This window comes from Juglans microcarpa x Juglans regia, chromosome 6D (assembly GCF_004785595.1).
Source record: "Juglans microcarpa x Juglans regia isolate MS1-56 chromosome 6D, Jm3101_v1.0, whole genome shotgun sequence".
NCBI classification, from domain to species: domain Eukaryota; kingdom Viridiplantae; phylum Streptophyta; class Magnoliopsida; order Fagales; family Juglandaceae; genus Juglans; species Juglans microcarpa x Juglans regia.
This window is the reverse complement of record NC_054604.1, coordinates 29,358,907-29,373,574: the sequence shown is the minus strand read 5'-3', so window position 1 is coordinate 29,373,574 and position 14,668 is coordinate 29,358,907. Positions and strand designations below refer to the sequence as shown.

At 38.6% G+C, this 14,668-nt stretch overlaps 1 protein-coding gene and 1 long non-coding RNA gene across 6 annotated transcripts; both read right to left on the bottom strand.

Annotated features, from left to right (window-relative positions):
- Positions 1-1,740: 1,740 nt before the first annotated feature.
- Positions 1,741-6,046, bottom strand: LOC121235925. Of its 4 annotated transcripts, none has more exons than XR_005934626.1 (4): positions 5,929-6,046; positions 5,381-5,466; positions 2,730-2,946; positions 1,741-2,515 (listed from the first exon to the last, which is right to left on the bottom strand). It is a non-coding gene; the product is annotated as an uncharacterized LOC121235925 (long non-coding RNA). The 4 variants fall into 4 exon arrangements; XR_005934627.1 differs by lacking the exon at positions 5,929-6,046 and adding an exon at positions 5,609-5,922; XR_005934628.1 differs by lacking the exons at positions 5,381-5,466; positions 5,929-6,046 and adding an exon at positions 3,283-4,070.
- A 555-nt stretch (positions 6,047-6,601) lies between these two features.
- Positions 6,602-11,780, bottom strand: LOC121235289 (E3 ubiquitin-protein ligase SINAT5-like). 2 transcript variants are annotated; one of them, XM_041131620.1, is made up of 3 exons: positions 11,318-11,780; positions 9,802-10,188; positions 6,602-7,167 (listed from the first exon to the last, which is right to left on the bottom strand). In XM_041131620.1, exons 1-3 carry the CDS (start codon positions 11,513-11,515, stop codon positions 6,805-6,807), a joined length of 948 nt encoding a protein of 315 aa, XP_040987554.1. In that variant the 5' UTR covers positions 11,516-11,780; the 3' UTR covers positions 6,602-6,804. The 2 variants fall into 2 exon arrangements, with proteins under 2 accessions (XP_040987554.1, XP_040987555.1); XM_041131621.1 differs by lacking the exon at positions 11,318-11,780 and adding an exon at positions 11,030-11,254.
- Between the last annotated feature and the right edge of the window lie 2,888 nt (positions 11,781-14,668).

The following is a 14,668-nucleotide window of genomic DNA, read 5'->3' as shown; positions in this document are numbered from 1 at the left end:
CACCCAAGTGGCTTGCTACCCCGCTGATCATGTTCCCACCAATTTCGAACCCGATGCTTAGCAGGTTCTCCACGATGCTTAATTCTCGATTTGGCGGTGATTCTTGTGGTCTGGAACACTTTGACAAATCAGACTAGGAATACAAGATTTCGTTGCGTTATTTGTAATCCATGGGATTCTTGAATTGTTGAATTATTGGAGCTCTTAACGTGTACTTGAAGGTTACACACACACACACACACACAGTTGTTGGCGTGCATTCAAAGATCTAGAATCAAATTTTCTCAACTTAATCCAACGGTGAAGCCTACGTATTAAATGCTTTCCAAAAAGTGTGATGGTACAAGATAAATACAAGACTAAAGGAAGGGAGAGAGGCAGAGAGCTGAAATGAAGGCAAATTACAGGGACTTCTTTCTCCAACTTCATCTTTTTCCTCTCTATTGACTAGTTCACAATGTAACAGAATAAAATGGAGCTGGGAGTTTGTTTTCTTGACAATAATGCAAATTTCATCGATTAAAAACTCTGTAACAGAGATTGAATGCACTCAGGAGTTTCCTCCATGTCAACAATAAAATCTGTAATGCCTAATGCATTCTTGCCTAGAGTGTGAGCAACTATATTGGCTCCTCTATGGATGTGTCTGATTGACCAGTGTTCAAAATTTTGCAGCTGGAGTCTGATGTCTGATACTAGCATTCCAAAACAATTCAAATCTTCCACAGTACTTTGGACAGCCTTCACAACTTTGCTTGCATCTCCCTCTAATATTATTCTTCTCAAGCCCAGTTCACCACCAAAAATTGCTGCTTGAAGAGCTGCATAAGTTTCTGCTACTAGGGGGTCTGGGACTAAGTCTTGCTGCTTCTTTATTGAGGCCAAAACCTTGCCCTCCCAATCTCGAACAACAATCCGAATACCTACCTTGCAGTGTACCCCAGCTTCCAGATTGATCTTGAAAAAGTCTCTTGGAGGAGCTTCCCATTCTTCCACTCAATTGGTAGTAGGTGCTGGCTGATTGGTTTCCCCATGTTTAGATTCTCTAAGCTCTTGCAGCGGCTGATATGCACTCTGCAACAAAAAGTTTGGGTGAGTGAGAGTATCTTTAAATACAAACTCATTTATTCTCCTCCACAGTTTCCATAGTATGACTGCAAGTCCTTCCATCTCCTCCTTGTTTAGCTTTAGAAATGTTTCAACCATGAGTTCCTTAAGGCTCTTGTGAGAGAACCTGCTCTTTTGGATTTTCTTTGAGCACTGCCCCAGACATCACTAGCAGCAGTGCATTCCCATAATATATGTTCAGTGGTTTCATTTTCCTGTAAACAGAGAGAGCATTGGGGGTTGTCCACAATTTTCTTTTTGAACATGTTCATTTGCAAGACATTAAGACAGGCTCTCCACAAAAATATTTTGGCTGCAGGTGGGAGTGTCAATTTCCAGTTCTTGGTCCAGGTGCCCCTGTCTGAAGTGCTTTGTGAACATTGGCCTTGTGATCTTCTTTGTACTTCAACTTGAAGATAATATGCACTTCTTACAGTAAAAAATCCATTGGCAGTGCACCTCCACATAATTTGGTCTGGCCTATTACTATGACTTATAGGAATTTGGCATATGATATCTGCTTCTTCTTTTGAAAACACTTCTTTAACTAAGTTTAGGTTCCAAGCCACCGTATCAGTATCTATAAGTTTAGCAACCTTAGCTTCTACATCCAGGATTTCTTTGTGGTTTGAATGTGGTTGGTTGGGGCAACCATTTGTCTAACCAGATTGTCACTGATTTGCCATTGCCAATCCTCCATAGTAAACCTTCCTCAAGCAAAGGTCGAGCTGATAAAATACTCCTCCATACAAAGGAGGGGTTGCTGCCCAACTTTGCTTGAAAAAACTCAGTTTTAGGAAAGTAATTTAATTTAAGATTTTGGCAGCAAGTGAATCTGGGAACTGTAATATGCTCCAGCCTTGCTAAGTTGAAGTTCTCAAAATCTCTGAATCCCAGTCCACCTATAGCTTTTACTTTCCCCATTTGGTCCCATTTAATCCAATGCATTCTTCTTTACTGGCCTATTTGTCCCCACCAGTACCCTCTCATCAGTTTATTGATTTCCTGCCGCAGGCCTTTAGGGAGTTTAAATACTCCCATGCTATATGTGGGGATGGCCCAAATTACTGATTTGATGAGGATTTCTTTCCTTGCTTGTGAGAGAAACTTCATTTTCCAGTTAGTTAGTTTACTCCTCACTCTTATCCAGGATACCTTTAAAAACCTTGTCTCTGGATCTTCCTACCAAAGCTGGTAATCCTAGATATTTCTCATACGAACCTATGGATCTAATTCCTGCAATGCTTGCGATAAGGTCTTTGGTTGCTGTCCTTGTATTGTTGCTGAAAAATATGGACGTATTGTCTTTGTTCAACCTCTGTCCCGAAGCTTGTTCATAGAGTTCCAATAATTTGAGCAACCTACTCCATTCCAAAGATTAAAGCCTGACAGAACAGCAAGCTATCATCTACAAAGACCAAGTGGTGGATGTGGAGCTGTCCTCGGAGCTGGGGGTTTTTGTTGAACTCATATTCACAATGTAACAGAATAAAATGGAGCTGGGAGTTTTTATTATACTCATATTCATGATACGAAGGGATTTTATCGAAGTACACAGAAAGTATACATGACTTCACTCAACAATCAAAGGGAAAAGTGCTATAAAACCTTGCATCTTTTACCTTGAAATCTTGCAACCTCCAGCCTATGCAACATATATTATGTTGCCACTTCAGCTGCAACCACGATTGCTCCAAGTTCTCCAAAGAACATGTCCCTTGATGCATTGAGCGTCTAACAGGAAACAACTTATATACTGTCGGACATCATTTCAGCAACCATTTCTCCTCTTCAAATTCCAAGTGAATCAGAAAGCTGGGAAATGCCAGGGTTATGCCCCTGGAAAATGTAAACCTTATATGAAACTATGCACTTATAATAAAATATCTCGAAAAGAAATATATATCTCAGCAGCAAAGCAATCTAAAATGATTGGCTCATGTTGTTGGTGAAAGTCCTTTCTGTAAACTGCTTATTCTATTACAAAACCATCTATTGGTTTTCTTTGAAGAAGAAAAAGGAAAGGATGTTAACATATGAAACAAAAGAAAGGGACTTTAACAATTAACATTGTCAACAAACTTCTTCATAGAATTTCTTGTATCAACATATGGTTAGTGACACAATACGTGTATATAAAATTTCCTGAGGTAGATTAATGTAAGTTGAGTGTACAATGATATGAACAGAACGGAAGGGCGCACTTTAAAAATGGAAGAGTCATGTTCTTTTTCAGGGGTGGATTCTTAGCTACAAATTCCTTCCACTCCTCATGATCAATCTGACTCCATCATTGTCTAAACAGATTGCACCATAATCGGAAAGTTCGATAGAAGAATAAGTGAGAACATGGGGAAAACACAGAAATTTATGAAGTTTAGCACACCTTATTGACATTCGCTTCCATAATATCATCAGATTCGGTCGGAAGAGCCAATACCATCTCCTTCAACTTCCATGGCAATAATCGAGAGAATAAAAAATGCAGTTGTTGGATTATTAAAAAAACTCACATGAATATTGTGAGTTCAAGGCTAATAAAAACTGGGCCAATGACCTTGCAGCCTGATGACATCTACCCCCTATTTCATGAGGAATGTCTGGGGATTGCACATTTTACCACCCAAAATTACCACGTGATTCTTAAATGTATCACCAAAACACAACTCATAGAATTCAATCATTTTTAATAGAAACACATATAATGTTAATAAAATGCCCCTAATATATATTAAAAAAAGGTCCCTTCATATATTTTTCCTAGGATTTTAGAAGCTTAAGTGTAGCAACTTTTAACTCAATTTCGTCAACATTTTCAGAAAGCATTTCCCTATATTTGCATTTTATCATAGTAATAAGTGTTTTTTGAGATTTATTTTTAGGTAGTAGTAAGAATTATTTGGTAAATGTTTGTGAAATGCTCAAGTGAGGATACATTGAAAAAATAAATAAATAAAATACTTAGTTTGGGGGGGGGGGGGGGGGGGGGGGGGGGGGGGTGTTCCTCCAATATAGCGTATAGGAAAGCGTTGTCCTTAAAAAGAATGTCTCTCACATGCTGAAAGGACATGACAATTTAGTAGATTACATTGGAAGAGTTTTCCTCCAATCCAATTTGAAGGGAGACTTTGTCCAACTGGGGATATCCTCCCTGGATGGGCTCAACTCATTTCAAGTGTTAGTGCTATTTGACAAAAGTAGTGAGAATTGACCAATAATGTCGTGGAAGATGTTGGCAACTATTGTTGTCATCAACAGCAATTTGCAATCTTATCAAATAAACAATGAGGTAAAGAGGAAAGTTTTCAGTACTCATACAATGTATCCGGTCTGCCTCAGATCATACAATCTAAATGCAACTGCAAGAAAATCTTTTCCCATCTTAGCATTCATAGGAGTAATGGACAAAGCAGGGGACATTTTTTTGTGTAAAAATGATGCATATCATATAACGCAGGGGATATTTACATATCTACATTTAAGATCAATATACTTTCAGGTTCCTAGAACATACATCAAGAATAGAACAGAACGATAAGGTTTCATGAAAATTTGGGGTACATGCAATTTTGACTGCTTCAGGTGCATTGGGTGGAAGATGTTTATAAAGACTGAACAAATTCTTCAAACTCAATAACCCAATTACACTTAACATTAAACAGATCAAATCCCTGCAATAAATTGTGGTGCCAGATTGCATAATATCAGCTGCCCCGAGATTTGGAAACTGGGCAATCATAAAGTTGATTTGAGTGATGATGAGCAGCATCAAGCCACAGCAGATGATTACAAAGTTATTTGACAGTTCTTTTAGTTCATGATAAGACTTTTAGATCCATTAGACACTTCTAAATTCAATTCAAATTTCAGGATATTGACAAGTTGGATTTCTTTGACACACAGATACAGCTACTTTGATGGTACATTGCTTGTGATCGCATGAAGTACTCAAACTATAGGGCTTTTTTTATTTGTTACTGCAGCTGCCCTCCAAAAGGTCAAAATATTTCAGATGACCTCAACGTAAAATGTGAAGATGCAATTTAAAAGATTAAAACTAGAACAAGAAAATGCAAGTTTCCTGAACATAGAATGTCAAGTAAATTAGCACACAAATACACAAGTTACCTTAAATTCAAATCAGAGAGCTAAGAAGCCTACGCTAAATTTCAACTATATTAATTCCAGAGTTCAACGTGTACCAAGCTGCCAACACTAGCTCATGAAAAAGCACAAATAAACAGCTTTAAAGCAAATACTTTGATGAATATACCTTGTAAATAAGACCACCATTAAGTATGGTACTACTGCTTAGTTTCTTGAATAGATCATACAGGGCCTCAATTTCATTGACTGCAACTGTTAAAAACGTAAAATAGGATTACTATTTAGGGGTTTAGCAGCTGTAAATTTAAATGTTGTTGTAATTGCGAACTTTAGTGTTGTTAAGGTGAAATAGTTCAACGGCAGCTAAAACTCTGGTTTCTTTTTCTGAGGTCACCTGTAAATTTACAGTTGCCTGAAGTGTAAATTCTTAAAAACTGACCCACTCTATGCTTTCAAAACTATGAAGCACGACAGTACAAAATAAGTCAACTGCTTAAAGAGCCTGTTTTGCAGACAAAATACAAAACTCTTTCTATGAGCGTGATGCTTCAAAGAGATGCTGCAAATATGGGTGTAGGACCCAAGCCAAGACAAATAAAAATCAAAACTAAAATCATATTGGAAGATGACAAAATAAAATCTGAATTAGTCTCAATGGATATTGCTAAAGTTGATGTCGAAGAACATGATCAAGAGCTCTTTTCATAAACCAACCTCGCCTGCATGGTCTTTTCTTAGACGGGTCAAAATCTGTTCACTTTCATGGTTTCTCCCGTCTGCATGACTTGTTGCTGTGTCTGTATGTGCCAACTCCTAAGCTTATATTTAAGTCAATGATATGGCCCTCTTGGCTTTTATCTCCAATAACGATTTAAGAAGGAGAGATATATAAAACGAATCTTAATATTTAATAATGTACAGACAATATTAAATACGATGTACATAACCACATCTTTTACTATCTAATTAAGTTAAACTTATCAACTCAAAGATAAATAAATTATATTTAAAAATTGAGTTACTTTCCCGTATGTTGCAAATCTAGGACCAGTTGTATATTAAAGTCAGGGAGTCGTTGCTCCGTTGCTTGGTGCGGGTGTGCTTGTGCTCCAAAAAACACAATCTAATACGAAATTGCAATTAAAATCTCTATTGAATGAGCTCTTCCATGTAGTGTTTCGAGTTTCAAGAACATCTTCGGTGAGGGATGAGGTTGTTGATAAATAAGGAGTTAAGCGAAATTTAGAACTAGTAGAAAGGGAAGTAACAGCTAAGCTAATTAGATCTTAGAACCTCTAATCTGATATCATGTTAAATCCTTTTGTTTCAAAAGTTCAACGCGAAGGAAAGACATATAATTTAGTTGTAGAAGTAATATCCCTCTCATAAAAAAAAAACTAGAGCAGCTTTATTGAACGAATTACAAAAGCCGAATACTCCAGTATCCATAAACTTTCCTCATGACCCATCCAGTATCTGAAAACAGCAGCAAAATAAAGAAAAATTTGATGTACATTTGACACATAAAGAGGCAGCAAGCCAGCAACGCATCAAACAGGAACGAGCAAGATGGTCAGAGAACAAAATATCTCAACTGCAGATATTGGGTATGCAAACCCCTCCATCTGGATTCTGCTGTTCTTTCCAAATTCGTCCAGTAACCCGGAGCTTGAGCTCCTTCCTGTCTCCACCAGAGAAAAAAAGTGCAATGTTTCGCTGAATTATTAGACCATCATGGCTATCTCGGACTTTCCTATGGTTATCACGAATGCTCCGTGGAGTGCCTTCCCACATCAGCTTCCTGCCATTTGCCCCAACCTCCAGGCTGTAGCTGAAGTTTTGCGCTTCAATTTCATCACCCATGAAACGAAGGAATCCCATGTAAACTGGGGCTATGCCAATCAGGAACGCTTCAAAGTGCAGGCAGAAGTAGTGACCAAAACAGTTGAAAACCTGAGAAAAAAATGACAAAGAAAAGAAAGGTTCAGAACTTAGGAATGTGAAAACTTCGTACCAAATGCCAGTAGCACCAAAAAGTTACCATTCCCAAGGTCAAAACATGTTTCATGGATTGGAGTTCTCCAAGGTTATGCATTTTTGTATTGATTGAAAGAGAAGTTTTATATAACATACAGGCAAAACCATTTTTTTTTTATAAGTAAACGGTAGTATTAATAGGAATAGGCAAAGCCCAAGTACACAAGGAAGTATACAAGAGATAAAACCTATCTAGTTTGCTATAAAAGAAACAAGAAAATCATGTACATTTAGGCCATTAAAATCTACAGCAATAGCCCAAAGAAATAAGGTGCGGAAAAATAAAGCTCTAAGTTCCTCTATTGTCCGCTCCTTGTCTTCAAATGTCCGCTCGTTACGCTCTCGCCATAAACTCCACATGATGCAAATAGGAACCATCTTCCACACAACTTTGATTTGTGGTGCACAACCCGACATTACCCATCTAGCCAATAACTCTACCACTGTAGCAGGCATCACCCAGTTTAACCCTATCCGACTGAACACTTCGCTCCATAAGTCTCTAGCTGTCTCACAATGTAATAAAAGATGATCCACTGTCTCTCCAGCTTTTTTGCACATACAACACCATTCTGGAATAATTACCTGGCGCTTCCACATATTATTAGTAGTCAGAATCTTACCCGAGGCCACTATCCAAGTGAAAAAAAGTGCTTTGGGAGGTACCTTATTTCTCCACAATCTTTTCCAAGGGAAATGAGAGTTTGGGAGCAAAGTAAGCGACTTATAGAAGGAACGAACTGAGAAGGTACCCTTACCTGCAGGGGTCCACCATAGCTTATCTTTGCACAAACCATATAACTTCAAAGAATACACTCGGCTAAAAAAAGCATCAAAACTATTTATTTCCCAATCTTGAGCTGCTCTACTAAAAGTGACATTCCAATAGATTTGGTCCCCTGAACGAGTCATGAGATCCGCTCCGAAGCTTCTTGATCACATGCCACTCGGAAAACAGATGGGAAAGCGTCCGCTAGAGCCTCCTCCCCACACCAAATGTCCCTCCAAAATTTTAAACGGGTACCTTCCCCCACCATAAATTTAGTATGTCGAATGAACACCTCCCACCCACGTCTTATATGCTTCCAAGCCCCCACCCCATAGGACCCATTCCCTTCTCTAGTACACCAACCTCCCATAACCTACCATATTTGCAATCAACCACTAATTTCCATAGGGCTTCCGGTTCCAAATTGTATCTCCAAAGCCATTTCCCAAGTAGTGCCCGATTAAAGGTTCTCAAATTCCTTATCCCCAATCCACTTGAAGGGATTGATTTGCACACCTTATCCCAATTGACTAGGTGAAACTTGAATTCATCCCCTATCCCACTACATAAGAAGTCACGATAAAGTTTTTCAATCCGCACCGCCATGCTAGCTGGAATTGGAAATAAAGACAGAAAATAGGTAGGTAAGTTAGAGAGCATACTCTTGATAAGAGTCACCCGGCCTCCTTTCGACAAATATAGTCTCTTCCACCCTATTTTCTCAATAACTGTATCCCAAATAGATAAAGCTTGTGAAGCAGCCCCTAGTGGTAGTCCCAAATAAGTCATAGGGAGAGAAGCGACCTTACACCCAAGTGTGCTAGCCAATTGCCGAGTAGTACTAGCAGTCCCAATGGGCACTAACTCTGATTTATTGAAGTTCACTCTCAAGCCTGACGCTGCTTCAAAACATAGGAGAAGCGCCTTTAGAGCCCTAAGATGGTCTTGCTCTGCATGACAAAAAATTAGTGTGTCATCTGCAAATAGTAGGTGGGAAACCGAGATAAGGCCCCTCTGCGGATCACCTATTGAAAAACCAATCATAAAACCATGGTTAACCACATTCGACAACATCCTACTCAGGGCCTCCATGACAATAACGAAAAGTAAAGGGGACAGGGGGTCTCCCTGTCTTAGGCCTCGAGAGCTGTTGAAAAAACCCTCTGGATTATTATTGATCAAAACTGAGAATCTTGCCTTTGAGATGTACCATTTGATCCACATACACCATTTCTCCCCAAAGCCACATCTCTTTATTAAATACAAGAGAAAATCCCAGTTCACATGATCATATGTTTTTTCCATATCCAGCTTACATATAATCCCTGGAGCGCCAGACTTAAGTCTACCATCCCAACATTCATTGGCTATTAGAACAAAATCCAGGATTTAACGACCCCTTGGTAGCCATTGTTTAAAACCACCAGTGCATTATTCCTTTTAGATTTTCCTTTCTTAACCTCAACAACAACAAGGAACAGCAAGCATCCTTGTCCTCTAATTATTTGCTTAGTTCTTTTAGAAACTCTCATCTTTCTTCTAGTGGCTTCAATAGTTTAAGAAATATAATATGCTTGATTGTATTTTTTTGTCACATATTCCATTTTTCATCCTATTACCTCTGACTACATTATCCTTTGTGTTACACCAAATTATAAACCAGCATGTGGTCTGTGGGCCTGCAAATGTTCTATGATGCAGAAGAAAAATCTACCAAATTGAAATATAGAAAAATAAACCTCCAAATGGAAACTTAAAAAAGAATCTTGACTAGTACTTACTGTAAGCATCCAAGTCGCATTCTCTACCTCGCGGGGATTGGACTTGACATAGCGGTGATTGAATGTGCAGCCCACATGGGTGTCTACCTTATGATCGTCCCTCAGATGGGCTACAAGAAAAGGGATGTCTCCAACTACAGGACACTCAGATCCCGCATATGGGCAATTGTATGGTCTGAAGCTACATTGAGCCTCATGCTCGAGCTTGCTGTAGTAGGGGAAAATCTCTGTGCATCCCAAGAAGCCATACTTGCAGGGGAGTTCAAGTGACTCTGCCACCTTCTCCAATGCCAGACACCTAATATCTCCAAGCTCTTGTCTACAAGTGGGGCACCGGTTATGTACCCTAGTTTTACAGGTAGAACACAGAGTATGTCCATTCTGGCACTGCAAAAGTATAAAGGCAGAAATCAACTACTTCCAACCAAGCAAGAAACTATGCTAACATTTAAAATACGTTACATCCTAAGACTTGTACTGCTATTTTGCTCAGAAATAAAAAGTTACATCATAGAAGGAAACTTCAAAACATGCAATTAAAATAGGCCAACTTTTTTTGCAATACCATTATCAGTGCTTAAGCCAGTGAAAGACATGTTTAACAGATCATATATAGCATCTACTCTCAACAGTCCTCTAAATAATTATGAAATGTGCTTATATAACTGAAGCAGGTATGAAAAAGATTCCCAAATTTGTTTAAAACGTTAAGGTTATACAAGTTAATCATTGTGTCAACTGTGCAGAGTATATCAGCCATATCATGAACATAACTTCCCAGTGAAAAGCCCCTCCATCCCCTTTCAAATGGAAACTAATGTCAGGGATATGCTTAATATCTAGTAAATATACATCTGGATTCAGCGAAAAGAAAATATCACATTGGAATGAAGTAGGAAAAAAATAGATAAAGATAAATACACAAATAATGGGAATGAGATAAATGTTCTGCCTCACAAAGCCCAACTACTATCTCGAACAAAATTTAAACTAAAAATGATCCTACAATAATTAATTCTCATCAATTGCATTCCCAAATGCGACGTAGAGCTGGCCGCAGCAACAAAATAAAGAAGATCTAAGAAATTCAACCCAGCCCTCTATGCTCAGAGACACCCCATACATTCAAAGAAAACCACAACCTCAGCCAATCTCAAAATCTATCAAGCATGAAAAAGAATATCAGAAAGCCAAGAGCCATGACTCAAAATCCATTCTGTAATCATACCATTTGCTTCAAATACAGAAACTTCTAGACCCGGTTCGCCAACTCCCCCAAAACAAAAAATACCCAAAACTTAAATACGAGTTTTACATAAGAAAAAAAAAAAAAACTGATCAAATACGTGCCACACACACCATCTCTATAGACAGACTTGCATCAGAATTTTACATTTCCAATCACCAAAACCCATCAGATGAAATTCAACTTCAAAATCATTTACAACACCAAAATCACCCAAATGGAACCAAATCACAAAGCAACCCCTTGATGTAATAGAAGAAAGAGACACACCTGGTGAATCGGAGGGTACATAGAGTTGGTACAGACGGGGCATTCGAGAAGTTCATGGACGCTAGTGCTCCGAGAGGGTGCCGGCGGGACCACATTGTTGCGGGACTTCAGCAAGGACTCGAACTGATGGTCGTGTTGGATCTCTTCCTCATCGATCCCATCCAAAGACGACACACATTCAAAGCTATCCCTTTCCATTAAAAATTGCGATATTATATGCTACAAATAAACCATGCCAAAGAAACTGCAAAAAACTGGGGGAAAAAAATCATTCACTTTCTTCTGATGTGAATTTCTTACACGGTTCTTTTCGTTGTTTCATTCGGTTTTGCTTCTCTGTTTCTAAATAACTAAACATGGAGTAGTAGACAGCAGAAAAAGATCAGGATCCTAAGTTCCCAACGCTTTTAAAAGCGATATGCTTTTCTTGGAGAGTTTTTCTCGAAGAAGACGGAATGGGTCACTGTCCAACTTGTCATAAATATTATTACTTTCTAAAAGACGGTTGGTGCTTGGAAACAAAGGACCAAACTGCATTCATTCTTCTATTTTTCCCTTAAAACAATAATAATTAATTACATTTTCTCGTTTTTCCCTATTAAACACACACATATTTTATACCGTATATTTTAGTCTTGACTTGAGATATAAATGTGAATATTCCTCCGCAGCATTTATTCTTAATTATCAGAATTAGACACCATATTTTAATTTGTGACAATGTAATTATTATCTCACCCAACCACTCATTAATTATCTGACTTCTCGCTCTTTCTCTTTTCTTTTTAGAGGAGGGAAGTTGGAGCTTCGGCTCCTCCCTCCCCCATCCATCATCTCTCTAGTTTTTTTTTTTTTTTTTTTTGGTTTTGTGTTTTTCTTTTAAAGTAGGGCAAAATGCTGATCTGTTATTATCCAGAGCTTGACAACCAATGCGCCCCACCACAAGATTCTCAAGGCACTGATCCTTTAGACGGGCAAAGAATGTCGTTGAACGAAGCAGCATGTGAGCCACACGCCCGGTCCAAAGTATGTGCATGACATCCAAGCGCCACAATAAGGGGAGCTCTACTGCCGCCACGCCCGACATTTATGGGACTAGGGCCATCGGTTTCTTTATACTCAACCATGTGATGTACTTCCACGGTGGCGCGTGCCACCACAGTCCCTGTGTTTGCTTTTTTTATTTCCTCTAAGATTGAAAATATGGATCTATAGCTTTTCAAGTTGTATTTCACTATTTTCCTATGTATCATTTACATTTTCTGTTAAACGAAATAGTCTCTTAGACATTTTGTCCATAGAATGAAAGTCATCTCCTCCTCTAAAAGGTGGGATTTGAAATCTCTGTTTTAGGTAGAATGTGGTCTCTCAGACGGTTTATCTGTAGAAAGTTCTAGAAGTTAAGACCATACCAGTCACAAAAGAATTTGTGTACTGGTAGAGCCCAACCGTGAGTAGTTGGCTTGCAATATGGTTCCATGTATGTATCAGTCACAACTGTAACTTCACTTTCATGAATGAATGCAGTCTATTTTCCATAAAAGAAAATTAATTATCTCAGGACATAAGCTTAATAAAGAGAAGACTTCCATTCATTTCAATGCCAATACCAGAAAGGATGCAAAGGACTTTATCATTAGCATTGCTGGAGTTAGATCTACATCCATTTTTAAAAAGTATCTAGGTTTACCTACTCTCATTGGTAGATCAAGACACAAAGCCTTCAAGAGCATCTTGGACAAAATCAAGAGCAGGATTGGAAGTCAAAGTTTCTATTTCAGGCAGGGAAGGAAATCCTCTTAAAGGCTGTCATCCAAGCTCTACCTACTTATTGCATTAGGTTTTTTAAACTCCCAAAATCTTTACTTAAGGAGATCAATAAAGTGATGCACCAGTTCTGATGGGGACAACAACAAAATGAAAGGAAAGTGCATTGGGTCTCATTGAGTCAAATGGGGAAAGCTAAGGCTGCAAGTGGATTGAGATTTCATGACTTGAAAAGTTTCAATTTGGCTTTGCTAGCTAAGCGAGGATGGGGGCAACATCTTGAATCACTTGCTTTACAGATCTTGAAATCAAAGTATTTTCCAAATTCATCATTTTTTCAAGCAAAGCTTGGGGCTTGACCCTCTTTTATCTGGAGAAGCATCATAGTAGTAAGGAAATTAGTGGAAAAAGGCTCATTATGGAGGATTGATAATGGTTAAGATACTAGTATCTGGAAGGATAGATGGCTGCCTCAATCCTTAACATTTAAAGTTCAAAGTATAGTATAGATTTTGAGTGCAAATGCGATTGTGGTAGAGCTCATTAACCATGAAGATAAGCAATGGAAGATGGATCTTGTGGAATCAATTTTTGAAAGAAGAGAAGCAGAAATCATTAAAAGGATCCCAATCAGTTCTATTGGATCTCTTGACAAGCTATTATGTAAATGCACAAATAATGACCAACTTTCAATTAAAAGTGCTTACCATCTACAAAAGGAACTCAATGGATTGCCAAAGGGGCAATCATCAAAAGCTACCTCTAAGGAAGTTGGGTGGACCTGCTGCTGGAAGTTTCAAGTTCCCAATGCCACAAAGGTCTTTGTGTGGAGAGCCTGCCTAGAGTCCTTGCCCACTAATATGAACTTGTACAAGAAACAAATTGTTGAGTCTCCATTGTGCCCCATCTGTCTGAGAGAAGAGGAGTCTATGGTTTATGCACTGTGGAGCTATATCTCAGTTATAGATGTGTGAAGTCAGTGCCCAGCTGCTTTTCATAAGAGCACTCTCAGTGCAGACAGTTTCAGAGGAATTTTTGAAGGCCTTAGTGTAGTAACTAAGCAGCAGACCATGGAGGTATTTGCCATGACAACAATGAAGATATGGTTAAGAAGAAATGAGTTGGTATTCAAGGGTTCATTTTTACATCATTTGTTGGTAGCACAACAGGCTAAGCAATTACTGGAAGATTTTAAGGAGCTGCAGTCTAGTAACAGTTCTAAGACTCGAGTGACAAATGTTGTGATAGATAAAGGGGAACCTCCTCTAGCAAACTTTTATAAAATCTATTGGGATGCTGCTATAATTCAGTCTAGCGGCAGTATTGAGATTGGAATTGTTGTTCGAGATCATGATGGTAATGTCATGGCTATCCAGAGGATGAAGAGAGCATGCTTCAATGGACTCTTCCAGACCCTTCCTGGAAAAGTCCATTGGAGCTTTCCAAGCTGCAATATTTGCCTCTGAGCTTGGTCTGCAAAATTTCATATTAGAAGGAGATTCTTTTCAAGTAGTTAGGGGTATTTCTCAACAAATAGAAAGATGGGATAGTGCTGGGATGTTGATTTCTGAAGTCAGATTTCAA